This window comes from Eucyclogobius newberryi, unplaced genomic scaffold (genome assembly GCF_026437365.1).
Source record: "Eucyclogobius newberryi isolate DKJ021-1_F unplaced genomic scaffold, fEucNew1.0.hap1 SCAF_21, whole genome shotgun sequence".
Classification (NCBI taxonomy): Eukaryota; Metazoa; Chordata; class Actinopteri; order Gobiiformes; family Gobiidae; genus Eucyclogobius; species Eucyclogobius newberryi.
In genome coordinates this window covers 17,256,274-17,283,948 of record NW_027315846.1, presented here as the reverse complement: position 1 = coordinate 17,283,948, position 27,675 = coordinate 17,256,274, and the positions used below count along the sequence as shown (strand labels likewise).

General features: G+C 40.2%; 1 protein-coding gene across 7 annotated transcripts; it reads left to right on the top strand.

Moving 5' to 3' along the window:
- Positions 1-6,236: 6,236 nt before the first annotated feature.
- Positions 6,237-27,256, top strand: nkx2.2a (NK2 homeobox 2a). Of its 7 annotated transcripts, XM_072457744.1 has the most exons (4): positions 6,237-6,368; positions 6,785-6,908; positions 25,219-25,546; positions 26,053-27,256. In XM_072457744.1, exons 3-4 carry the CDS (start codon positions 25,282-25,284, stop codon positions 26,628-26,630), a joined length of 843 nt encoding a protein of 280 aa, XP_072313845.1. In that variant the 5' UTR covers positions 6,237-6,368; positions 6,785-6,908; positions 25,219-25,281; the 3' UTR covers positions 26,631-27,256. The 7 variants fall into 7 exon arrangements, with proteins under 7 accessions (XP_072313845.1, XP_072313850.1, XP_072313849.1 ...); XM_072457749.1 differs by lacking the exons at positions 6,237-6,368; positions 6,785-6,908 and adding an exon at positions 13,631-13,755; XM_072457748.1 differs by lacking the exons at positions 6,237-6,368; positions 6,785-6,908 and adding an exon at positions 20,992-21,180.
- The last annotated feature ends 419 nt before the right edge of the window (positions 27,257-27,675 follow it).

The window sequence follows — 27,675 nt, the reverse complement described above, 5'->3', positions numbered from 1 at the left end:
CAGATTTATTATAACAACCAACCATGTTATTTATTACCTCATTGAATGAAAATGTACCATCTTTAGTAACAGCTGCATACAGCCCTGTTAAACCAAGTCATATATATTGTGCTCTAACTATAAGTGTAGACATAGTTGGCTAGGGTTATTTGTCTGTTTATTGAGTATAATATTATGTTAAGTTAATTAAAATCTCTTTCATGCAGGACGACTAATTGTTTTTGACCATCTGTGGATACCTGGACCTGGTGGAGCTGTTAAGTTTGGGCTCATTATGTGTGACAAAACAATAGCAGTGAGGAACTGCTCCTGAAGACAGAGGCAGACTCCCACATAACGTAAGATACTGACATCAACGGCATTTAACACAAAACATCTATGAAAATTAAACACTTTTCAAGTTCCGTTTTTGTCTGTTCTAGTGACAAACTCCCTCTCAATTTACACAAATTTATAATAAAATTAACTTTTAATATCGAAATTGTCATTTAGTTTTTATTTTTCCATTGGCCTGTAACATACAGACAAAGTGAGCAATATCCGTAAATTCGCACATGCAAACTAAACATAACTGAACTAAACCATCCGATGTCACGCTTTTTCTATTCGATGCATTGGTTTCGTCTTTTGTATTTACTGAAGACTTGAAGGTTTAAATTCTCCTGCGCATGGCCTTAGATCCCAAACGCGTGAAGTGATCCGCGCGACACCTGACTCCCGCAAGGTGCGCGGGCCTTCGTGAGTCAATATTGGGCTAAGCTTTAGGTGTCATCAAAGCGTCCTGCAGAGACTGGACTCCGAGGCCTTTGACTTTAAAGTGACGAGACGAATGTGCAGTTTTATTGTCTTCAGGTTTAGGGGCTGTTCGAGTATCTGCTTTACTTGGATTTCCTTTTTCTTTTTTGGAAGTACTGCAACAAGCTAATTTAGCGTTAGCAATCAAACCAACATAACATATTCAACAAAAGCACCATGTTAGGTTTTCTGTGAGAGGAAATTGTTTATTTTTGACCTTTGTGCCAGATTTGATGTCAGAGTTTTATTGACAAGGCTTTGTGCTTTTGGTTTTGATTTAGTCCTTGTTCTGGGCTCAGCATGGGAATTATTAGAGTAGGTCCGGGTTGCTGCATTTGGCCAGGCCGGATCACAGTGAGGCTATATATGCCACTGTGTCACAGTTTTCCACTCCTGAGACTTTTACTGAATTCTTGTTCCTGCCGTTCAGTATATAGCTTATGAGTGTTTTGGTCGAGTCAAACACAGCCTTTGAAAAACAGTATGATGAAAACTAAAGTCCATATACTGCAGGTAAACCCCTGTTGGTCATTGAACCCTTCCACCTCATGTCTGATCATGTCGTGGTGGTGTTGGTTCTTTGTGCTCCTGCTGCTCACTTGTGCAGAGGGGAACTTTGAAAAGCAGCGAGCTCACTTCTTTTATAGCCAAGACCCACTTGGAGCAGCAGAACACGCCTAATGAGGACGTGCAGCGGTGCCATGTGAAACATGCCAGCTTTTGCAGGCACAGTAATTGCTTGGGACTTACACTAAAAACATGTCTTGTGTATCTTCATGTTCTCAGCTTTTAACGTTAATTCATTGCTACATTTAAGGGGATTCCTGAGGACAACGCAGTGTTTTGGACTTGGTATGCTGAAAAGATCAGATGAAGGAGTGAAGTCCTCAAAAGTATGTGACAAACTTGAGCAATATAAATAGTTTACTGGTGCCCACTCTTCCATTGTCCGTTGCGTGGCAGCTTTGTTGTGCATTTAGTAAAATCTGATTATAATTTTTTTACACAAATTCGAGTAAATCATATTTTCATGTCCACTTATGCCACATACTAAGATAATATAAGCTTTTAGTGTCTCACAATGGAGAAATTTGTGAGGTCAAAATTAAAATACAAAATTTCATACATAATACAATTCTCAGAACATCCACTTCTCTGACCGACACCTGCACAATCCACAGACAAAAATAGTCATTACACATAATTCACAACTACATTGGATACAAGCAATTATGCAACGCTTACATGGTCTTATAGTGCTGTTATTGCACTCTTCCTAATTGGCCTTATAAGTTGTGCCTGCAAGCCTCACTGCTGTATACTCTAAAGAGAATCCCATAGCATTTTACATCAAAATTATGTTGATCTCCCAATATTAGCAGCAGTTTCTTTGTGATTGAGCTGGTTGAGGAGATTTGTCTTATATTGTCTCACATCTTAAACCTCCTTTACAATATAACACTGATCTTAACCAATATAGCACAGTGTGTTTTCTGTCCTGTATGTGTAGTTATGCCTGACAAATAGAATCAATTATAGTATAGGTGCAGTCCAAATGTCTCTGTTAATGGATCTGAATCTGTTAATAATTAGTTATTACAGAAAAAAACATTTTCCTCCTTATAATACGTCAATTACATGTTCAATTACAAATAACAAAAAATGGAAGCTTTTCAAACACATTCCAAACTGGAGTAATGGAACCATATTTTTCTGCTTTGCACTGCTGTCTTTCTCTAATGCTGGTACTCAGACAGCTCAAACTTCCTTGTTGTTTGGCAGCAGAATTTCTCAGGGCTGGATCTGTTGTCAATTAAGAAGAGAAACCTTAATTACCTTCGCAAGCACAGTCTTCAGGTCTCTATCCACGGCTGGTGCTGAATCTTAGTATACCCTAGTTGGACATCCGCCCAGGGTATTGCAGAGAATGGTTTACTTATGCAAAATTATACTGAGCTTGTGTTGTGCTTAACACCGTTGTAAAAATAATGTGTGAAATGTATATTCATCAGACAGCCTTGAATACACGTGAACCATTTTAGACAGTGTTTGTGTTGTGATCCTCTTTCTGCTTTTCTCTAAAATGCTACGTAATGGAAAAATCTGGAAGGGATAGTCAAGGTCTCTTATTGGCATTGGTGTGATATTGTTTTTCGACAACGTTGGAATAAAGGCCCCGGCAGGCTCTTTTTAATATCAGGATAGGGGCAGTGTATGTTTCCTGACAGTCGATCCTTTTAAGATTAATGGTCTTATGAGAACCGGGTGTCTTTTCTCATGAGCCAAACCTGATATCAGTCAGTGTTACCAGTATCATTCCATTGTCCCAGCAAAGAAAAGCTCGAAGATGGATTGAATATGAAAGTCACAACATGGCGATGTGCTGTGATGTTGTAACTCAAAAATTCTGGGCAACATGTGCTGAAAAAAATAGGCTTTAGAAAAGACTCAGGTGAATATTAGTATAGTATACAGTATAACAAAGTCCTCTATATGTCTGGTAAAGTAGGCCTTCTATAGGAAAATAAATGGGCCTTTATGATCTTGTTGTTATGGATGTAGTTGTTAAAAATAACAGCAATAGACAGTAGTGTTTGTGAAAGTGTTTTGCTTTGGGTAAACTATATTCCTCTCAGTAATTAAATGTATTAAATGGAGACATGGAGATGCCATAGTGTTCTTCTATCCAATGTGGTTGCTAACAAAGTAATTACCCCTGTTGGTTCAGTAATCAGATGTATTAAATATTAATCAAATGAAGCTCGGCAGACTGGCGTATCCTTCACTCTATTAGCGCAGTGACCTCATTGAACTGCAGCCAGATGCTCATAAATACATTCCCTTATTGAAAAAGCCGAGCTGATGCCAGTTGGGCTGCAGAGTGGGTTTGTTTTGGGTGTTCTCGACTAAAGCTTTCACTTTGCTCACAAGAGAGCGTTGCCGGCTTCCTGAAATACATACGCATTCCCGCTAGTGGTCGTCGGTCATGGCGGAGGTTTGTTGAAAGGTGCAGTTCCGTGGTCCAGCCTAGGTATAATGCAGACCTGTTTGTCCCGTGTGTGGATTAATCAAATAGATGTGTCGTATTTGTAAATTGTCAAAGCAGGGTTTGAGTGGTGGAAAGCTGAAAGCAACTCCACTTTGCTGGTAAAGAGCGCAGTAAAGCCTGACTCGGCCACTGTCAGAAACAGAGCCCACATCATTGGTCACTTGCGGGTACGATGCCACTGGTATTTCAAACACGCTTTGCACCGGTGAACAATTTCAGAATCCTTTATGTATTTCATCGAGTTTCCAAATTTGGTTCGTATCAGCTCACAACGCATGCAGCATCAACAAATTAACAGTGTTGAGCACACAATTGTGGCTCACAGCGTGTAGGGCTTCTCTCCTCGGCAGTGGAATGGGGAGCCAGGCCGCACTCTTGCTGGTGCTGAAATGTCTGACATGTTTGCGTTGAGTAGGGACAGACAGGCCTGTAACCAAGCCTGGACTTGCTGGCCAAGAAAAAGCCCCTCACAACTCCTGTTTTCCCTTAGCTGTATAAGGGCACAGCTTAAGCTCAGATATGTGCTAACAAAGGCTATACAGTAGTCACGGATGCAGTGACCTGGACACACGTCACCTTCATGAATGACCTTTTATGGCTCTCTACATATTTCTAATAATGAAGACTAATGTACATGTACACACACAGACACCCACATTATTGATGAAGTACAATCTGCAATCGCTTAAGTTCATTTTGGGGCAAGTGTAAGGTCATCTGTGGCCTCTTGTCCTGTGTTGTTGTCAAATGCAAAGTTTGTTTCTAGTGATCATACAGTTTTAACTAGTCTCTAAACTGTATGCATTGTTCCCTGACCCATTATTTTTTATTTTATTTAAAAAATCGGTCGGAATGGAGAATGGAACTCACGCCCGACATGTGTGCTGCACCTTAACCACTTGACCACCGGGCAGCACACCCCCTGACCCATTCATATCCAAGCGATCTGCAGGACATTACGTGTTGATTAGAGAAATGTAGAGCAGAGCGCTTGACTGTATCTGCAGGGCGTATTGTCCCAAAACAGGTGCTCATCAGACACTATTATAAAAGAGGAGGAACTGAATTTGCATCTTTGATCTTTTTCTTATTACTACACGTATGCTTTTGACCCCGGGGTGGATCCTTGTTTATATTGTGAGGACTATGTGGTTGACAGTTTCTCTTGCCTCTTTTTGTGTTTGTAAAGACACATGATTGTGAACTACAATAATATGAGGCTGCTGTAAGAACCAATGTGTTTGTGATCAGGGCCAGATGTGTGCCGTAGGAAAATGTAAATGGACAATCCCCAGCTGCTCAGTGTCAGTGCTGATGTGACTCTATTCAGTTCATCTCCACCCCTATCATTACTCATTACAACCCAACACCCAAAGTGATCTTTACATATAAGACAGCATTTAAACACGTCAAGAGACATGTTTTTATCTGCTTATGTCAAAGTATTGGCTTTCTGCGACACCTTTGGACTTTGTCGAAGTCATTCAGCTTAAGGAATGAAGAGAGTTTGGATTGGACTATAATTGTAGGCAGCTGTTATCAGAACAGATTTATAGATGGAGAGTCTGTGTCCTGGAAAGTTGTTGTCAACAAATGTGTTGATAAATCAAAGCCCCCTATTCTAATTCATGTTACAATTATCTCAGAGAGAGGAGAGGCTCTGGGAAGGTTTTAAAGTGAGCCCATATGCTGCAGACCACAACCTGCCACCACATCTCCAAAACATCAGCAGAGATGAGTCTCCAGGCTTTAAGCTTCCCCTGTGCAGAGGCAACACAGATGTCCACACAGACATCTTCAGATAGACAATTAACATCAAATAGAAGGACCACTGTGTACTTCCAGGAGCAGAGCAGTTTTTACTTGGCTACATGCTCCATCATTCACGATCTGTACACACTATACTCATTCAGCATGATGTGTATTGCATGCTATTTTTAATGTCACAGTTTGTTTTAGTACATGCTTGTCATTTACTTCTTTGTGTCTTTGTTACTTCTCACTATAAGGGCCAAAGTGTGTGTTGTTTCAAATTATCTACACATATTGCAAAAAAGATACAAAGGCTGAAAAAGCCAACACGTAAAGACTTAAAATGGTCAAATCAGGAAGACCCAAGTCTGTTTGTTTTTGTGTTTTTTCCCCTACTTGTCCTAAGTCCATAAACATAAAAGGAGTTGCATCTGGAAGGGCCTCTGGTATAAAATAATCACATTATCAACATGGCTACAACAAAAAAGACAGTCAGTGATGTATAGAAAGACACAAGTGTACCTAAAGCATCCACATGTGAAATTGCTTATAATGTGGCTATTAATGGCAGTTGATGCACATGACTCATCCGTGTCTACCTGTGTAACAGTTTTGGTGCCTTTGTGCATGTAGGTCATATGAGTGCCAGTCCCCCCCAGTGGAGAGGCCTTTCAACGATGAGACAACCAGCTGAAAGTGATACTCCCCTTTGGAGAGTGCTCCACGCAGCCAAGCGAGACGTTATTAGCATTCTGCAGTGAAAACGTTTGAGGTAAAGCTAAAAATGGATTTGTCACTGTCTACTTGCCTTCAGAGTCATACTGAACCTTAGCCTGCTGTATTTCTGAACTGAAGCCCAGGCAAGTGCAAGCAAGCCCCGGAGGACAGGGGAGAGGGGGCACTTTTTATAGATTTACTTTGGGGGAAAAGAGAAATATTCCCCTTTAAAATCCCCTTTTTATGAAAGCTTTAAAGAGCAGTGGAGAAACGAGAGGTATACAGTTATGGAAGCTTATCTTCGCAGGGCACCTTTAAAGACACAGGGGCATAAAAGTTTTACTACGTGCCTGTCTTCTGTCGGCAGAGCAGCAGAAGTGAAACCTTTGAAACAAACTTGTATACTGCTCTTGACAAATGCACATGGACATAACCACCACTTCTCGTGCCTCTTTCCCTCCTTTTCTGCAGCACAGCTCTCCGGGTCATATCAAGTTCTCAGGTGAAATGCAGATATCAGCGATAGCATCAACAAGACAGTGCCAAGCGATGACACGTTTGCAAAATTGGCTGTTGAACCAGGCGTGGGACACGGGTGAGTGACAACACGAAGCTGCTTAGTTCTGTCGTCCATGCACTGCTGTTTGTGGCTCTTCTATACTTACTAGTAGACTGCTACTACAATAACTAATGTTGTAAATAAGCAGTTAAGTAAGTAAGTAAGTAGGTAAGTAAGTAAGTAAGTAAGTACGTAAGTAAGTAAGTAAGTAAGTAAGTTCTACCATTTCAGATACACTTACTATTTTCTTATTTTGATCTTGTTTCGTTAGTTGTTAGGGGTAATCTAGGCAAAACAAAGCGTGACAAACAGAATGTAGACCTTGGAGTGAACTCGCCTTATTTGTTTTGGTTGACATATCAACATTATTCAGTATGCTGGTAGAAATAAGGGCTTTTAACTCTAAATAAATATCTCCAGGACTCAAGTCTGAGCTTGAACTTGACCTAATATGAATATATGAGACTCCTAGAATACACCTCCAGAACAAAACGGTTTTGTGGAATTGTGTTCACACAGGGTTAGGGTGGTAGTGTTGCACCGTATCAACATGTTGTTTGATACGGTGCAGATATGCCACCACCTGGCCAAATGAAGGACTTACCCACACAGTCTTAGTGCTACATTTTACCTTACAGCCGCAATGTACACATAAAAGATATTACTTAGATCTGTTGATGTAGTAAAATGTTAATGTATTTTGTTACAAACCAGTTTACACACATCGTGCAACCTAAAACTTTACATGGAAAATTGTAATCTTTTTGATTACCATTAAAACGTTTAAATCAATGCTAAAACAGTGTGTGCTTCATCTGTGGTCTAAATTATGTTTGCTGCTGTTGGAGGAATGGACTGACAGAAAGCACATTGAGCATATGTTGGGTTTTGACAATTCCTTTAGAGCTGAAATATATAATTAAAAATTGGACTTAAGAAATTATAATAAAGTTAAAAATGAAATGCCTATTAAAAAGGCCTTTTAAAACGTGCTTAACTTAAGACTTATTTTTATTTCAGGGTTTAGAGTACAAACTGCTTTTCCCCAGAATATATATACCTTTCTCTATAATATAAGAATAATATGTTTTACATGCCCATGAGCTTTATAGTTCACTTTAATCAGATGGTTGACAAAATGGAAATAATTAAAAAAAAAAAAAAAAATAGAATGAAAAAAACCTGTAGGTACGTTGGGATTTTAAGAGGTAAATGAGTTAAGGAATGTCTTATCTTATCTTATCTTATCTTAAGGCTGAGTTATTGAAATTCTAGCTTTAACTTTTTATTGTATTATTATTTTGTCCAGGAGATGGCAGCAAATGATTATGAAAGAATTCCCTTTGGCCGGAGCTCTAGGATCTGAAACTATTTGGATGTTCAATTATTCATTAGACCAAATGTAATAATTTCTACATGTTTCCTTATTGAATTCAGTTTCACCATAAAATATACTGCTCATTTAGATTATATACAATATTTTATAAAACTGCGTCTAAAATATACAAGTCTAAAACTGGCCACATGATGGCAGTGTTTACAGATGGACCAAAATGCAGGCATTGCCCAGAGTGAATAAATACAAACAATAACAACAACAACGTTTTACGAAACGAGAATAAAACATGTTTGAACCATTTTATAGTTTACATTATTTCACTCTTATCCCATTAGCCAAGTAGCCTAAATGTTTGATGTTATTTCAAAAGTACAGATGCCTTTTCAGTTCCGATACAATCATTTTGCTTTGTCTCTGTGCCATTACCAATCTTAACAATACCAGAATAATATTTATGTACTGAAACACCAATTAACAAAACAATTATTTAGTCACTATTTATCATACAATGCATTAATTTATTAGACAAACACTAAAACTATATCCTTTAAATTTGCACTCTCAGTGCATCCTACTTGTGAGAACAATCCATGCTTACAAAGAGATAGCAGTTTGACAGAAGGAGAAAAAAAACGTGACCTTGTGTTGTCCTCATTAATCGCCCATAACTGCATTCAATAATACAAAATATGTCAGGCAGTGGACACACGAGGATCCACTGGGCCCACATTTAGCTGAGTTCAGGCAATGATATATCTCCATTACCGACGCTGGAGGAGAGAAGTTGAAAAGACGCCTCATGATTGATGTGACATTGCACAAAAAAATATTGACAGCTCAGAACACATTCCTCATTGGGTTGAGTCATGTCAGCCTCCCCTATTTTCCGCCATCCTTCATATGCTCAAACCCGCGCTCCTCCAGCGAAAGTCCCAACAAATGTGCTGACACCGATCCTGTCTCCTCCGCCAGCCTAATTTCATTCCACTGAGGTGTATATATCTAGGGGACAAAAAAACACTATATCTCGCTCGGATCTTGACATACAATTGTATTTACTATTTTCTCCTTTCACAAGCCAATAAAGAGGGAGCGGTTATTGCATCAGATTATGTGAAAAAGCGTTTTATGATTTCCAATTTATAACTGGAGACTGAATAATGATACTGTTAAGAGCTGACAGGCCATGATAAATGAAGGCTCATATAAAACATATTTGGAGTGAAGAATGGCTGAGATGAATTGCAATGCTGATACAAATTCATGATAAAGAACCCTAAGAGCCACTAGAAGACTTAATAATGTGCTATTCATTTTGAAGTGATTTTGCTGGTTAATAAAAGTGCACAAATTAAAAATATATTTATTGTAGAAAGATGTCTAGGGATATTACCCTCCTCGTATCTTCCAAGGTTGCACTCTTTCGCCCCGTGCAGGCATTCTGTATCTGAGGAGCTATTATGAAGTCATCAGTTTAGTTCTGTCATTGCTGACTCTGGGGCTTTGGGCGCGCCATGATTTAGAATGACTTTTCGCCTCAGCATAAGGACTGTCAACATTCTTCATGCAGACAATGGCCTTGAATATAAATCCCTGAACGGTCATTCTGGGATCTTTCCTTAGGCATTGTGCCGCTTTGTTTAAAAGTATGTTTTAAAGCTGTCTATCACTGCGCAAAATCAAACACAAAATGTAATGTATGGAGACAAGTTGTAGTTATCTTAAGTTTGGGAACAGGACCACACCTCAAGCGCACCACCCACTCCCGTCCTCTCCGCCTTCTCGTCTTCGTGCCCCTCCCGCCCTCGTCTCCTTTCTACTTCTCATTCCTTCTATCTTTCTGTATATGTAGGGAATACAAAGCCAGAGAGCCCCAAACCGACCTTTGATTATCACTTTGTCTATACTATTGTCTGTAATTAATATTATAGACAACTGTATTATGAGGTTGTGGTTGTTGCTAATGAAACAAGATTAGTGCATTTTACAAAAGTAAAGGCACCGTCCACACTTCAACTCAAACCCATCTTCAAGTTTAAATGCTCTTTTTATTCATCCACAACTCACAGTATCTCATGAATGTCATCGTTCCTTGTCCTCTGTTTCTCAAAAGCCGACTACGACTTGCTTAGGCTATAAAAAGGGACCAACCATTAAGGATTTTTTCATGGCTGATGCCGATACCAATATTTTAGAACGCAGAGCACCCGATGCCTGATAAACTATTGATATGTAATATCAGCGTGTAGGGCCAATCGCGACATTCTGAAAACTGTAAATGTCCGCTGATATATTCGGTCAACCAATGTCTATTTCTGGCTATAACGCGTGAAACTTAAACATAGCACTAACAGGTAAAGCGATACATTACGCCCAGACTGTAACAGATTGGATCAGAAAAAGGCAAGGCAAGTTTATTTGTAGAGCACATTTCATACACAAGGCAATTCAAAGTGCTTCACACAGCAGGAAAAATGCATTAAAATCACAAAGAAATTACAGAAACAGAAATACAATAAAATTAACTAAATAAAAAATAAAAATAAAAAACACCTCCAAATTTATCGGACCACATTGGCAGGCATTCCAGACACTCCTTCCCATATTTATTTGACATTGCAGCATGACAGGTGTCACACAAAAAAAGAAGCTGTTGTGTGTATTGGTGACCACTGATATCAAGCAGGTGGTTGCAATGCTATATCTTATTAAGACTGTATATCTAAATGTGCAATCAATGCAGTCAACATGGTTCATCTTAACCATTCAAACACGATTGCGGTGATTGAAAAGTTTATTATGGCACTATTCTCTAAACAGATTGGCAACTGTTAGTACCTTCAGTAAGTATCTATACATCACTCGATAAGAAGGTTTATTCAGTCCAGTGAATGTGAAGCAAACCCATGGTCAAGTGGAGAACTGTTTAAATTCCTGGTCAAGGACTAGACTCTACAAATGCTGGTAGTGGACTGCAGCTATGTGAAATATCTGCACACTGCTTTTCAGCACAACATAATAGGAAACTGTTAATGCACCAGATACAATGTCCAGCATGTTTTCTTCACAATGCTCGTGTCTCACCAGACCTTTTCCATACCAGGATCAACAGCTTTCTGAAAAACAGCATTGTGATTGAAAAGAAGGTTATGGGTGTGTTTATTTGAAGAATGAAGTACTATAAATGTGATATGAAAACAGAAATACACAGATTCCACATATCAAGGGCAAATAATAGGCATCCTTCAGGTGGTGCATGAGATACAGGCTCATAAAGCATAACCTGTTGTCAATTTGTTTCTCGAGGCGATGCAAAAGGCAGAGCGCCTTGCCTCGCACCCCATGTGACTGTTTGTTTTTCCAGACGACACACATTTGAATGATAAAAGTGCAGCACTAATGAGAAAATGTAAATTAGTGCAAGGAGCATTAGACCTCCATTTGATGAAGAAGAAACAGAGGTGAGATAAATTAGCCGGGATCGTGTCCACGGTGACACCTTGGGGATGCATGAAGTAGGACAGCATTGTTAGAGAATAAATGGACATGTAAAGAGGGCAGAGAATGGAGAGGGTATACATGGAGCAATAGTTGACCCGCTCCAGGATGGGCGGCAGAACAAAGGCAGGGCATATAAGACTTCTTTTTTATTTAGATGCACAGTAATAATAGTTTAGTGGCACCTTAGAATCATAAGGTGGTAATAGGCACACCTTCTATTGGTAGTCACCCGATTGTCAACCAAATTCTATTGAATTATTTTATTTTCATAGGTGGAAATAAAATCAATTTATGTTTATCAAGATTCATGTTTCTAATTTGTTAAGTTATAGTGTTGTTCCTATTGGCAGCAATAATAGTATCAATTATATAGAGCAGTAATTGAATTTGTATCCATGGTTTGAGTGATGAAAATCTAGTACCGTTGCAATTAACCAGTAATTAACCATTCAAAACATTTGAAAGGGCAAAAATACTTTCTTTAAACTCAAGACATTTTAATATGATGTCCTTTTTAAAGAATTTTGTCCCTACAATAATGGTAGTGATTTGGGAGTGACTGAGGAATGCTTGACACGACATGGCAAACAAACGGAGGCCATAATAGTAAGACAGTTAAGAAGGGTTATAAAAATTGTACTTCTTCCGCTGGATATCCCCCTCCTTCAGATGGTGATGATCTGTGTTCACCTGATGGTTCCGGAAATAGGGAGGGCTAAGCTCTTGACAACCTCTTGAAGAGAGCCTAGCAACAACCTTATCCTTGTGGACACCCACGCACTGGCACTCGCACCCAACCTCCCCCAGGCCTCCCACAGTTCAGTCCTTGGTGAAGACACCAAGCCAATAGTGAACAACAAGCTTTGAAAGGGCCCCGGACTGGCCTTTGTCTGGCCCCTACTGCACATGGCCATTGTTTACACAGTCTTTTAACGCTGTATGTTTTCTTGTCCCTTAATTGCATTGGCCTCTGCTGCCCCTTGGTCAATCAATACCCTATATCCAATCACATGGACAACTCAAGTTGTCAGCAAGGCCAGGTGATGACTAGTTCTGTACCTAGTTGTGTTTTCAGGTATAATCTATTTAGATCTATCCTGCTATCAGGCTTCCGAGCCACGCACCTTTCTGTTTAACTAGCCCATATGTCTGTGTGTATTTTGGGGAGGGTGGGCCCGTGTCAGCTGTCTGGTTTGCATTCTGTATTATGTATAATAACTTTGGCCAGCTGATTCACCAATTAGGGCCATCAAAACAGTTTTGGTGACCTGGCCTTGGAAAGGGAAAGCGAGTTGACATGCCGTGAGTATGTGAGACCAAGCACATTAATCAGATGAGGTCTAACCCTCTCCTGTGTCCAATTCAGCAGTGATTCTCTAGTGCAGTAACACGGCCATGTTTAAACGGAGCATGACTTAATTATCTTTTTGTGTACTTTAATAAGGAGACATCCGAGTGTTTGATGGCGGAATAGCATGCAGTGATATTATCCCCTTCATTTAGTGTAATTAAAACATAAATAATTAAACGCCTCAAACAAATGTAACCAGTATGCAAATGTGACGTATTAGTGTGTGGTAAAAGAGGGATTTTTTGTTTGTTCTTTTTTTGTGTTGCTAAATGGACAGCGTTTAAAGTTGACCTTTGGAAATGTTAGTTTGAATGCAATGTGATGGCGCTGTTTAATTTGAAGAGGCACTTATCTCAAAGTCAACATCTTACTTCTGTTTTCCGGACATGTACTCACTCACTGTACTGTATATTAGGCAGTAGCCTGGCAACCACAAGAGTAGGGCCATAGCAAATGGATATGTTTGCAATATGACCGTGCTCCTTACCACTGACCCTGGCTGCCATTTTGTTTCTGTCCTGCAAAAGTGTCAGTGCTAAACGGTACCTTGTCTCAGCAGGTGTGCCGGGGATGGAGGGCCACGAGGATACGGTCATCAACCCCACACTGTCCTCGCCTGAGTAATGGGCCATTAGGACGGCTGTGTGTCCTGTATGTGTCTATGAGATAAAAGATATAATTATTTTAAAGAGGTAGGCTGTGTTGGTGCACTGTTTCACAACTGGCCTCCGGAGCTCAGATAAAGTGCACTCTTCCACCATTAGGGGGCGACAGACAGTTGTTTTGTCAGCGAATGCCTTGACCCAAGTTCACACATGCTTTTCACATATTTTGTTTTCTGAAAAGTTGAAGTGCCTCAGTTGGATACTTGTTTAGAAATGAAAGGTAGTTTATTCTATTCAGTCTATTAAAGTTAATGGCTCTACATTTAAGAACATGTCTTGTCTGAACTTGCCAATGCCATTCACAACAACTATTTACAATTGCAACCATTCTAGTTACATTTAAACATTTGAATAGCAAATTAATTAAATACCTTGATGATATAGCTAATGCGCAGCTTTTCCGGACAATTCACGTTTTAGAGCATTGCATAGTATCATGGTAAACAGAGAGGAGGCAATTTAGAAACATTTGGCTTGCTAATAGATGGAGTTGTCCTTTTCAGTCATGCTTTGTGGCTTCCTTTTGCTTTTCATAATTCTAGTTCAAGAGAGACTTGCCATGCTGTCAATGGAAACGTGGCTAGCAAATTTGGAGTGTTTTTATATCAACTAAAAAAGATTGCCAATTAACGATGAGTTCATTCATTTATTCGCCCTTGGGTTTTTTATTCCTCAAATGCTATCACCTTATAAAAGCATCCTTTTAGTGGCAACAGAATAGGAGCCCATTTTTGTGACCTCCTAATGCATTTCCATCAATCTTCACTGCCTCAAAAAAGTTTGAATCTCTCCACAAAATATGTTAATTGCCATCAGAGAACCGGTATAAAGAACATATCTACACGTTAATTATCCCAGCCATCTGCAGGGAGCCATTGAAATTACTAAATTGTGTTAATGTAATTGTGTTCTCCTTTTCGTCTTTCATTTTGGACACATTGTTAATCAAAAGGCTTCAGAAATGTGCAGATGGGTAATCCTTGTGTGCGCATGGAGCAGCCTGGTTCAAGGTGAGGTGTTTCATGTCCCCAAGCCCTTCTGTTCACCCCATTGTGCCGCTAAGGTGACATATCCTGACAGGCTCAAACAAGACACACGCCCACGGCAACTCGGGCACCCCAAAATCTGCCTCTGCCCACCACCACAGCCACAGAACAGCCACGGAACAGCACAAAAGGACGGCCTTCACTGTCTCACTGCAAGTTACTTTGACACGGTCTGTAACGTAGAGCGCTCATTCTCAGACAGGTGGAGTTAGGTTACTTATGTTAGGGGAGAATGGACTGTGTAGTAGTTACGTTAGGGGAGAATGGACTGTGTAGTAGTTACGTTAGGGGAGAATGGACTGTGTAGTACTTATTTCAGGGCACAATGGACTGTGTAGTACTTACTTTAGGGGAGAATGGACTGTGTAGTACTTACTTCAGGGGAGAATGGACTGTGTAGTAGTTACGTTAGGGGAGAATGGACTGTGTAGTACTTATTTCAGGGCACAATGGACTGTGTAGTACTTACTTTAGGGGAGAATGGACTGTGTAATACTTATTTCAGGGGTGAATGGGCTGTGTAGTTCTTACTTTAGGGGAGAATGGACTGTCTAGTATTTACTTTAGGGGAGAATGGACTGTGTAGTACTTACTTTAGGGGAGAATGGACTGTGTAGTACTTACTTTAGGGGAGAATGGACTGTGTAGTACTTACTTTAGGGGAGAATGGACTGTAGTACTTACTTTAGGGGAGAATGGACTGTAGTACTTACTTTAGGGATAATGGACTGTGTAGTACTTACTTTAGAGGAGAATGGACAGTGTAGTACTTACTTTAGGGGAGAATGGACTGTGTAGTACTTACTTTAAGGGAGAATGGACTGTGTAGTACTTTCTTTAGGAAGAATGGACGGTGTAGTACTTGCTTTAGGGCAGAATGGACTGTGTAGAACTTATTTCAGGGGAGAATGGACTGTGTAGTACTTACTTTAGGGGAGATTGGACTGTGTAGTACTTACTTTAGGGGAGAATGGCCTGTGTAGTACTTACTTTAGGGAGAATGGACTGTGTAGTTCTTACTTCAGGGGAGAATGGACTGTGTAGTACTTACTTTAGGGGAGAACGGACTGTGTAGTACTTACTTTAGGGGGGAATGGACTGTGTAGTTCTTACTTTAGGGGAGAATGGACTGTGTAGTACTTACTTTAGGGGAGAATGGACTGTGTTGTACTTACTTTAAGGAAGAATGGACTGTGTAGTACTTACTTTAGAGGAGAATGGACCGTGTAGTTCTTACTTTAGGGGAGAATGGACTGTGTAGTACTTACTTTAGGGGAGAACGGACTGTGTAGTACTTACTTTAGGGGAGAACGGACTGTGTAGTACTTACTTTAGGGGAGAATGGACTACGCTCTGCTAGATTTCACCAGTAAGTTCCAAGTGGAGGAAATACTGCTTGACATTAAAAGTATTTGTCCTGAATATAACAATAGCATGTTTTATGTGAATTAAAGAACATAGGTAAATGATGTATAGTGTGAGCCAAGAGCCAAAACAGTTATGTGGGTGTGGCTCTAGAACAAAACAGTTATGTGGGTGTGGCTCTAGAACAAAACTGTTATGTGGGTGTGGCTCTAGAACAAAACAGTTATGTGGGTGTGGCTCTAGAACAAAACAGTTATGTGGGTGTGGCTCTAGAACAAAACAGTTATGTGGGTGTGGCTCTAGAACAAAACAGTTATGTGGGTGTGGCTCTAGAACAAAACAGTTATGTGGGTGTGGCTCTAGAACAAAACAGTTATGTGGGTGTGGCTCTAGAACAAAACAGTTATGTGGGTGTGGCTCTAGAACAAAACAGTTATGTGGGTGTGGCTCTAGAACAAAACAGTTATGTGGGTGTGGCTCTAGAACAAAACAGTTATGTGGGTGTGGCTCTAGAACAAAACAGTTATGTGGGTGTGGCTCTAGAACAAAACAATAACAGTTTAATAAGATAATGTACCATAGTTAAATGACTACAAACCAGACAAAATAGAGATTTATCTTAGTAAATATCATATGAATATTTTCAGTTGGCTATATTTTATATGTTGTGCAGTTGCAGTTTACCTGGCACCTCACAACATTCTATAGGACTAATATATTTAATGAAGGCAGAAATCAGTATTTTTAGAACAGGACAAATTGCAATTTGAATATTTGCAAATATAAACTTGGTTGCAATTATGTAGATTATATAATTTCCTCTGAAACAATATTATATCCTGTCATTTATGAGTAAAATGTAATGTAATGTCTTTTAGACCTTGTATCCGGAAGACGTGCATATTTCAGTCCTCTTTCACAAGTTTATCCTTCTGGACATATTTCAAATCCTAATTTCAAAACGTGAATCACAAATCAAAACACAAAACTTTTCTGTCAATATGCAGTTTGTATAATGAAGAAAGTTCACAAATAAAAGCAGCAGGTTCCACATTTGTGTTGAGAAACTGTGTCTTGGCCTGAATCTGGAACTCTTCACATCATCATATTACAGAATCTAAAAACCACCAATACAGGATTTAGTAGAAAACAGGGGATTCTTACTCTTTGGACTAATATATACAGAAGTATTCAGTATCAGACTGGGCTGTGCGTTACTGCAGATGGGGCATAAGTAGTGTAGCCGCTGGTGACATCTGAACTACAGAATCTACAAGAAAGAACCAGAACCTTTGCAGACGTATATATATCATTATGTATCGTTTAGATTGATTTTTTTCATGCTACATACCCATGTTTTCCTTTACTTTGTGCTCTTTGGAGGCCATAAATGTGCTTTATGAAGTTTATTTCCTTAGACTTTGTAACTTATTTCCATTAGTGGCACAAAACAAAATCAAATCAAATGTGACACACAGACAAAGTGAAATATCTTGCACATACTCTCGTTTGAAGACGTGTATCTAAAGGGAAATTTGTCTTTTAATAAGAACAAGTTTGTCACCAGGAGTACTAGAATCATATAACCATTAGATTGTTTTAAAATACTTCATACATTGTTATAGTAAAAGCTTGACTTTGTGATTTAATTTTAAGTTCAAGAGCAGACACCTGCACATTTCACATATGTTTTAGACAATGGATTTTTTTTTTAATAATCTGTTTTACTGTTTTGCATTGTCCGTCAAGGTTAAACGTTACGAGGTAAAATAAAGGTTTTATCAAAATGCATTCAAAGCAAACACTATGAAACCTGACACCTTTCAGTCTTCAAGCGCTGCACTGAAGAAGAGTTTTAGTGAGACAGAATAAACCACTTTCATTCATGCACTTTATTGGGTTCAAGTAGCGCCACAGCCAAGCAACACTCTCCTTCATTCTGTTCTTTTCTTTACTAACTCCGTGCAGTTTGCTGCTTGAATTGATCGCAATTTCCAAGCGAAGAAGAAGAATTACTTTTCACTTCCTGCTGAAACTGTAACCGTTCTTTCCTGAATAGGTGTGAGATAGGTGTGGCATGTTTCTGTATATATACAAGAGAAATGACCTTGAGACGCCCCTCTTCTGCTTCATGTTTTGTCCATTACATACTATTAAAATGCAAGAATTATATTCCACTTTTTCCTATTGAGACATTGCGGAAGGTAACAGTCAATAGCTCGATGAAGCTTTTGAATCTTTGCTCAAAGCTATTGTGTGCAGCTTGTGTAAAGACAAGGACAAGACGGGCCATCTGGTAATGATTTGTCCTTGACTTGTGATACATTTGATTGTTTTAAAAATGGATGGACCTCTGAACACTAAAGCAATGCATTTTTTTACCTTTGTTATATTGTTCGATATACTGAGCCTGGGATCTTTCAGTGTATTTTTATTCTCTAAAGTAGACACTGGGCAACACTTCCATAACTTAACATGGATTTAAAATGGGAAATGTGCACTTTACCACTCAGCAGCCCATAGCAGAACTAACCCAGTCAAGTGACTTGTTTCCCTTACAGTGGAAAGGAACCGTGGCCCTTTTGTACCCTGCCATTAAAAGAGAAAACAGCTTCACAGTAATGCACCTGGTCTCAGCTTTACAATTTGATCTCTGTAATTTACAGCTTTTACGTTTGAAGGATCCATCCATTATTCTTTATTCGCCGCTTTCAAATCAGTGGTTATAACATCCACATTAGATGCCCTTTCTAATGGTACCTGACTCAGCCGACATACAGTTAAGTGAAAATTTTGATTGCAACATTTGTCCATTAGTGTTCAGTGCTGACAGTTTTTACAATGTGTAACCTTGGCTGGGGCATTTGCTTTGTACCCACATGCCACAGGGCTCAAATGCTCACAAAATATGTCAGCTAAGTACAGTAGCTTTGGCCCTTAGCCTCTGTTGCAGAGTTTGCAAATAGCTACTGTATATGGCTCTCCAAGGCCAATGACTGTCCTTGCACCACATGTTCAGCACTGCAAAATAGGTATTCAAGTTATTCATGTCAAGTAATTCCAACAAAACTCTTCCATTCAGTCCATAAATCTGTTATTTTAATGGAAATACCTGACCTTTCATGAATGCTCCAAAGGAACTTAGTTATACTACTTGGTTGGCACTTTAACACAGCTCAGCACTTTGAAGTATTTGTTTCTCTTTTCCTCCTCTTCAGGAGGTAACAGAGCAGGGCATCAATGTTAACTCTGCCGCCTTATACTTCATAGCTCATCCAATTCACAATTCATTATTGTCACTGAAGTTTTTTGTTCATATCCGAAAGAGCAACTATTCGCTTAAAGCTCCTGAAGTTCGTTTGGATGTGGGAAAAAATTCAACTAAGCCTTTTCCATTGATGGGATGGCTATCATCATGTATGAATCAAGTGAGCCCTCAGCTTTAATTGAACTTTTTAAGTGTATCTACCATGAAAATCAACCCAATCTTAGTATTTATGCGTAGAGCAGATTTGCCTCTTATAGCTTCTGTCAAGTGGGCGATACATTAAAACTTGAACTGATTGATTTCAGGATGCCATGCCATCACAGTGCTTTCGCAGGCCTAACTGCAAGTGAAGTATCTTAGTCATCAGGCTTTAGGCCAGGGATTGATAATAGCTTGACCGACAAGCCTATCTTACCCATCCTTTTCAGGGGGTCTTGTATTTAACACCAGTAGCACTTGTGCTAAATCTCAAACAGCACAAGTGTATTCACTGAGCACCTAAGTGGAAGGCTTTTCTCTGCTGTGCAACTCATGAATACATTCCAACTCTAAGTAACTGCTTTGTCCTAATGTGGAATTCAAACGAGCTATGAGGCCAATTTATTTATTTGTATTCGCTGCGTCTTAGCGCTACTCTTAAAGGCGGAGAATAATCTGTCTTTCATCAGCGAAGTGGCCCCGGCACAAAACCACAACTAATGTATTCACTATTGATTGATGGTCGCTGCTCTACCAGGAAACACCTTCATTATCACTCATAGATAGCAGGCTGCCCACAATAAAATCATTGTCTTGATTTAAGTCATCCAACCGCAGGTGCCAAAGCCGCGTAACCTTTGCCTTGTCCGCGCGCTTTCTGGCAATTTGTTGCATTTTTGCGCAGATAATTATTCAATAATTATGCATTTTGTTAGATGTGTAGGTGTAAATAAGTAATCTTTCTTTTTGTTTTACATTTTATTTATTTAAAACTACAGTAATATTTCAAACACACACACACACACACACACACACTGTTACTTCATTTGGATATTTTGGAACATATAATGTCTGTGTCTAATGGTGTTAATAATGGCGTGCTGTCGTCCGTGGCCTTCGCCGCTGTCCTTCCCGTCAGCAGGACGTCAGATCCACACAATAATCATCACGTGTTGGCTGTGCGCCTCTAGGGACCTGACTGGCTCCTGAATATTGAATGAATGACAGTGACCTCGGTTATCAATCACTGTATCTTCGTATCTAATGTAAACGTAACTGTGGCGTGTATAACATGCCACATCTGCTCTCTGGGTTGTGTCGCGTCTTGGTTACCAAGCGATTTATTAGTGCACCCGGTGTGAAGATAATAGAGTGCAATATAAAGATCAAGCGGCAGCGCTTCCATAGTGTCACAATTATCTTTTAAATAGACCGATGTAACATTGCTATTCACGTAGGGAGTAGCCTACAGTTTCGAAAACAGCCCAGACTGATCCACATGAGGCTAAAGCGCGAAGAGTAGTGTTGTTTGCGCTCAAGACCAATTTATTGCCGATGAACATATGGCCAATATTTTGTCTCACGTCACAGCGAGGGGGAAAACAAACAGTGCAATGTCAGCGAGTCAGCTACAGAACGGCCACTTGGCCAGCTATGCAAACGCTCTCCGACAATATGAGAAGAGGGGCTTTCTGGGTATATAAAGCACATCAGACTTATCTGTGCGCGCACTTCTGGTCCCCATTTGGAGATATTTTATGAACAGCAGAGCGCGTGCAAACCTCCCGTCTATAGGTAAGCACCAACCTTAGTTTGATTTCTATACTTGGCCTGTATTATAGGTTGGTCTTTCTAATGTTATAAATAAATATTGTTACCATTCTATTTCTCTAAGTTTATGCCTGCGCAGTCAGGTGGAGAATTGGCTGGACTTTGGCCTGAAGCATCCACCCACTACTTACTTGCATTCTGTTAGAAACATGCCAGCCAGTCAGGCCCAACTCACTGTATGTTCAATATTCTATAGATATATGCATCAGACAACTTGCAACTCATATTGAATAACCTGGACAGATCCGAGTATAGGTTCATTTGTGATTAAGAGTCTAATTGGTGCACATCTTGTTGTTTCTTAAAGGCACCGGTAGAGACCGCTAGAGCTCTACAGATGTCAACAGCTGTTGGTGTTATGACTGCACTCAGGCACAGGCTGTCTTCTAAGAAGCACTCTGTGTCTGTACTTGTGCCATCCACACTTCTCTTTATTTGTTTATGTACTAAATATCACAGGCGGCAGTGTGTTGTTCACGCACCAAATCACGGTCACTGTTCTACACAAATGAGATGTGATTAAAAATTAATCAAGCCTCCTGCTATAGGCACTGTAGCCTACAAGATGTTATGCCACAGAATGGCATGAAATTCACCGTTACAAATAAACTGCTGGTTTAACAAATAAAAGCAACTCCTCGGGCTATGGCGCGATAATCTGCCCGTGACGTGTTTGATCATTAGCGAAATGGACATAAATAAAAGCCGTTTACCCGGAGGGAGATTGTCTGTTCAAACCCAAACGGGTTCCAAAATGATTTCTACCCGCGAGGCAATTCTCCCCAGGGCACGGCTTAGCCTCCATAAATAACGCGCTCCGGATTTACCTGAATATTCTATATAGGTTTTAATCATAGAAGGAGGAAATGGCTCTTGTCACTCTGTACATTTATCAGGAGCACCCTGGAGCAGTCGGGGTTACCTTTATCAAAGCCCAACTCTGCGCCTCCGGCATCCAAATGCACTGAGAGCCTGCGATTAAAAGAAGCCAATGATCAACATTATTACACATTCTCCCGCGGCATTCTTATTTGTGCATTCAATCGGAAGATTTATTTAATCAAGAATATAAAAATCTCTTTCTCTAGTTATTTGGGAACAATCGGGGTTTTTTTTCGTTTTTGTTTTTTTTAAGAAGGGAATCATAACTAATCAGACGGTGGAGCTTTTGGGGGGGTTCATCCGAAGAAATTAATTGTTTTTAGATGACGATATTGTGCGGTATAGTAAATCTAGGATGAAGAAAAAATGAGCCACCTAGTTCTGTTTCTTAAAATGTTTTAAATGGCAGCACTGGTGATTGTGTAATTACAACCACTATTAATCGTATTTAAAGGTTATTTTTACGCATAAATCCAAGACTGCAGCAGAGACATCCTCCAGTGTCAGCTGGACTCAACCAGGACTGGATCTGGTGGGAGAAGCAGCGCCCTGCTTTGTCCTTTAAATCCTGATGCATCTGCTGCTGGAGGCCCCGTGCGTCAAGCCACAATCACAATAAACACAACGCGTAGCCTGCTAAAACTGTCAATTGAGAATAAACGGTATAATACTGTGCAACAAGCTAAGAGCAATAATTGTAATAGGCCTAATTATTTACATTAGACTAATTAATAAGTGAAAGATATGTGGGCCTATGTAACAAAATTATTACAAATAGTTATCGCCTGCGGATACAGATGTAATAGACAATAATAATAATTATCATTATTATTATTATTATTATTATTATTATTATGATAATAATAATATGTGTCAATTATTATCAAATATATAAAACCTTTCATAAAAGCTGCAATGTGCAGGCTGGTGCAGCAGTGCGTCCACAGTCAGAGCGAAAAGGTGCGCGGCCTGTTTGAACTACCTGAGAAAGTAAACAGGTAAACACACAGTGATAGGCTCTCCACGTGAAGGATGTGCACTCCACTCCCTGCACACGTACCCACTGATCAAATAACCACCCCAATAAACTACAATCCTATACCATGTCCTAACGACGGCTTCCTGAGACAGCCCTCTACTGTAAGTCAGAGAAAGGGACGTCCCAGGCGTCTTCAGCGGCGCGTGACAACTGCAGTTTGCGTTCGGATGCGCGGGACGTCTTTCTGAGCCGTGCATTACTTGTTGTGGTTCAGGTCAGTAACCTCTCACTCGCTTTTAGGGGATCAGCCGCTGTTACTTTGGCCATATGCGTTAAGCTCAATGGACTCTTTGTGACATGTTGTGATTATTTCTTCCACGAACTCGTGAACAATGCTCCACTGTTTGTAAAGACAGAACAGAAACAAGGACAAAATTATACGTATACAAAAACAGAAATGAATGCGTAAGATTTGTATTTGCAATTGATACAGCCAATGTATTATTATTTATTTTTATTTTTATTATCATTATTATTATTATTATTATTATTATTATTATTATTATTATTGTTATTGTTATTATTAGTATTATTATTATTGTGTCTGCTGGTATTGGTAATTGCTTTCCAGTGTGTATGTGCGTGCACGCGCGTGTGAGATGAAGGACTTTCCTTAATATTGTGGAGGGATCCTGGAATTGAAAGAAGAGATAGTCCATTGAAAGCGGTTGAATGCCATGACAACTCGGAACAAGCTCAGATTTATTCCAAACAGTTAGAAAGCATTGTGCGCGGGGCGTCAATCATCTATTATTTCGGCCCTGAAATAAATGCAAAAACTGCGAATGCACAAAAGCTTCCAACAGGAGCCGGACATTTGTCTACATTTCCTCCTTTGTCTGCAGCTTAGCAATCGGTTTGTATTTGTGTTTGGCCTGGTCCGACCACCCAGGATGCGCAGGGGACTTGGTCAAAAAAGCTGGAAACATTGTCACCCACATCACATACTGGATAGGGTGCGAGAGAGGGAGGAGAATGAAGGGAGAAAAGTCTTGAAGGGAAGCGAAAATAAAGTAAGTAACAATGATACTGCTTTTTCAACAGACAGGGAGAGTGACATGCACAAGATGGAATACATTTTAGGGATTCTGCAGGGGGAACAATAACAGCTACACTGCCATGATTAAACATTTAAAATTTGAAATGGTTAAAGACAAGGTATATTGTTTATGAGTAACGTAACCTATTTGTCTCCGTGCAAAGATCCGTTATTTTCACATAATAATAATAACTATTAAAATTGTTATTATTATTAATAATTATTATCATTGTTATTTACATAATAATACATCATTTAATTATGGCGTGTCATCCCAAATTGTCATTTCATCTTAAATACAATTGCAAACAGTCCCAGCCTCTTGCTTTAAGCCACGGCCAAAATATTGACACAAAAGGTTTACATAAATTATCTGCTATATTCAGCAATACCCACTCTCACAAATGACCCAAGGTGTTTACAACATAATCATAATCATTATTATCAAATCTGGTTTATATAGCGAATATCTACACCACATCAGCACTTTCTTAAAATGGCCTTTTAAAGTATTGTGTGTCTAAAGCTACTTGGAGATTCTTTGTATGTAAATAGGGTGTAAAAAAGGCCCTCCCCGTCTTTGTAATTAATTGACACGTTATACCACTCATCATGCTCTGAAGCACCAATGGTAGAGGCTCGGATCTCCCCAAAACCCACAATTTCACATCTGCAAACACTGTCTTCATCCACTTGACTCCTAAGACCCGCCCACACGTGGCCAACCTTTCGCGTTTTTTAATGCTTTTTCACTGCAGGTTCATGTGTTGAGACCAACCTTATATGGACTGATCGGACAAGGTAATGGCTTATTTCCCTCCAGCACCCAGCAGTAGCACAGTATCCATGAGCCGCATATAGCACTTGAGCCACTTTGGCATCCTTCCTGGACTTACAGGCACTGAGACCCACTGCTCGTACTTCGCCTAGGCGATGGTTATCCTTCACAGTGGCGGCTTTCACAGTACCTCAGCGTAGAGCGAGTCTTCCTCTCTCGGTTGCTCCTGAAACATTGCCTCTTCTTCTTTTTGTCTCCAAACAGCGGATTCTCCGGAGAGCTGCAGCAGTCGCAACTTTTTCCCGCATCTTTCGCCCTCAACAGAATATGTCGTTGACCAACACAAAGACGGGCTTTTCTGTAAAGGACATTTTGGACCTTCCTGACACAAATGACGAAGAGGGATCTATCACCGGAGCGGAGGAGGACACGGAGGGCTCGGAGACCACATCCACGACAAAAACCACTGGAGTTTTGGTGCAAAGTCCTTTAGAAAACGTTCAGAACCTTCCGTTAAAAACACCATTTTACGACAGTAGTGACAATCCTTACACGCGGTGGCTTGCTACTACGGACAGCATCCAATACTCATGTAAGTGACCTCTTAATAATTTTGCATCGTTTGTGTTTAGTGCCTTTTCACCACGTTATGCTTACATAGGGGTTGCAGCCTTCAATATCCCACCCAAACGGTTCACTTGGGTGGGCATCCATCTGCATGCATCATCAAATTGTGCGGTCTTTTCCTTACGCACGTATAGTGTTAAGGCTCATGTTCACATTTGTATAGTTTAAACAAAGTGTGAGGTTTAAATGGGGTTTGCTGGTTTGTTAGCTGGAAAGTATGGGGATTGTATAGGAGCGCATTCTGTGGGGATTTAGGGGCAGACAATGCACGTGTGAATGCTTCACTGGTTCTGCCTTGAGCTGGGATTTGGTCTCCTCCACATTTTAGTGTTAAAATGAACAAAGTCTTTGAAATAAAATATAGACCGGGCTATGCAATTATTTTTAAGACAATGTGGTGTAGTTTCCGTTTTCAACAGGTCACAATAACTTTGTGTCGGTAATAACATGACCAACATAACATTTTGACAGTGCTTGTTTCCTTTCTCGGTGCAGTGCACGGCCTCTCCGCGAGTTCTCAGGACTCTGCCAAGTCTCCGGAGCCGTCTGCGGACGATGAATCCCCGGACAACGACAAGGAAACATCCAGCAGCGGCGGCAGCGATTCGGGCAAGAAACGCAAAAGGAGGGTCTTGTTTTCCAAAGCGCAGACTTACGAGCTGGAGCGCCGCTTCAGACAGCAGAGATACCTGTCCGCCCCAGAAAGGGAGCACCTTGCCAGCCTGATACGCCTCACCCCGACCCAGGTCAAGATATGGTTCCAGAATCACCGGTATAAGATGAAGAGAGCCCGGGCCGAAAAAGGTATGGAAGTGACCCATCTCCCCTCTCCCAGGCGGGTGGCTGTCCCTGTCTTAGTCAGGGATGGGAAACCGTGTCACACTCTTAAAGCTCAGGACTTGGCGGCCACTTTTCAGGCCGGGATTCCCTTCTCGGCTTATAGTGCCCAATCACTCCAGCACATGCAGTATAATGCGCAGTACGGCGCGGCCACGGCACCGTTCCCCTCAGCACATCACTTGGTGCAGACGCAACAGTGGACTTGGTGATAAATTATAGACACTTGCTTTTGACTCTTTGGAGGCGCAAAATAGGGTGTGCCACCAGAGGCAAAGATAAAGAAAACACAAAAACAAAGAGACATTACATTTTGCAGCTTGACTCATATATATACTCCCATTTTTATCGGGGCTCATGTGTGCGCCGTGTTTACATGTTTTCGTTATGAGAACTGGCTTCAAACATCTCCCTTACAGATTTTATTGAACTTGTCAATGCTCTTCTCGTGAACCTTTTTTTGTAATTGTGTGTTGGTTGTAGAGATGTTTTTATTTTTTTATTTTTCATTTTGTTTGCCCATTCTGTCCCATCGTGTTCGGCACGTACAAACCACTTTATTATTATAGATAAAATAATTTCTTTCTTCTTTTATGGACCGAAAAATATTTATGGCCATGAATAAACATTGGCAACTTTTCAGCTCTTATTCTTATTGTTTTTATTTTTTGTAAATAGGTTTTGGGAGCGCTCGGAACGTCAGGTCTGGTACTTAAAAGAGGTTCCCAGTTTTGAGAAAGATGGAGAATTCTTGTAAATAATACTGTGGTTGGGAGATGAGTTATGATTTTTTTTAAAAATACCTTTTTTAATAAAATGTGTGCTTCTGAGTATATAAGTGTCTTGAGCTGCTTTTGAAAGGCGCAGGTAAACATTGTCAAACGCGCGTTTTGCCACAAAATTGGTCTTAAATCTCTTGCGCACTTAAACCCGTTTTCAAAAAGGCTAAATTAATCCCGGGTATATATTTTGACAATCCCAACACGCCACTAATAAAGAACCCAAAGTCATTCAGCAGTGGGACTAAACCCCACTCACTTAGCAGAAGAGGGCTCCACCACATAAGAAGCCCTTTGAGTGGAAAGCTCTCCTTTTTGTCAACGTCCACGGCTCACACGGCCTTGGCACATGAGAAAATCGTTAAATGCAATAACTTGTTTTTGTTAGGCTATATACAAATGAAGAAGGAATAATCAATGACCCCCTTCGCTTCTTTGTAACGACCAGGGCGCGTGAAATACATACGCAGTCATGTAA

Excerpts from the sequence above, each read along its gene's own strand:
- nkx2.2a (XM_072457742.1), top strand. The coding sequence starts at position 23,908 with ATGCAAAAACTGCGAATGCACAAAAGCTTCCAACAGGAGCCGGACATT. Across the intron at positions 24,151-25,218 it reads TGAAGGGAAGCGAAAATAAA|CGGATTCTCCGGAGAGCTGC; the intron begins GTAAGTAACAAT and ends GTCTCCAAACAG. Across the intron at positions 25,547-26,052 it reads GGACAGCATCCAATACTCAT|TGCTTGTTTCCTTTCTCGGT; the intron begins GTAAGTGACCTC and ends ACATTTTGACAG.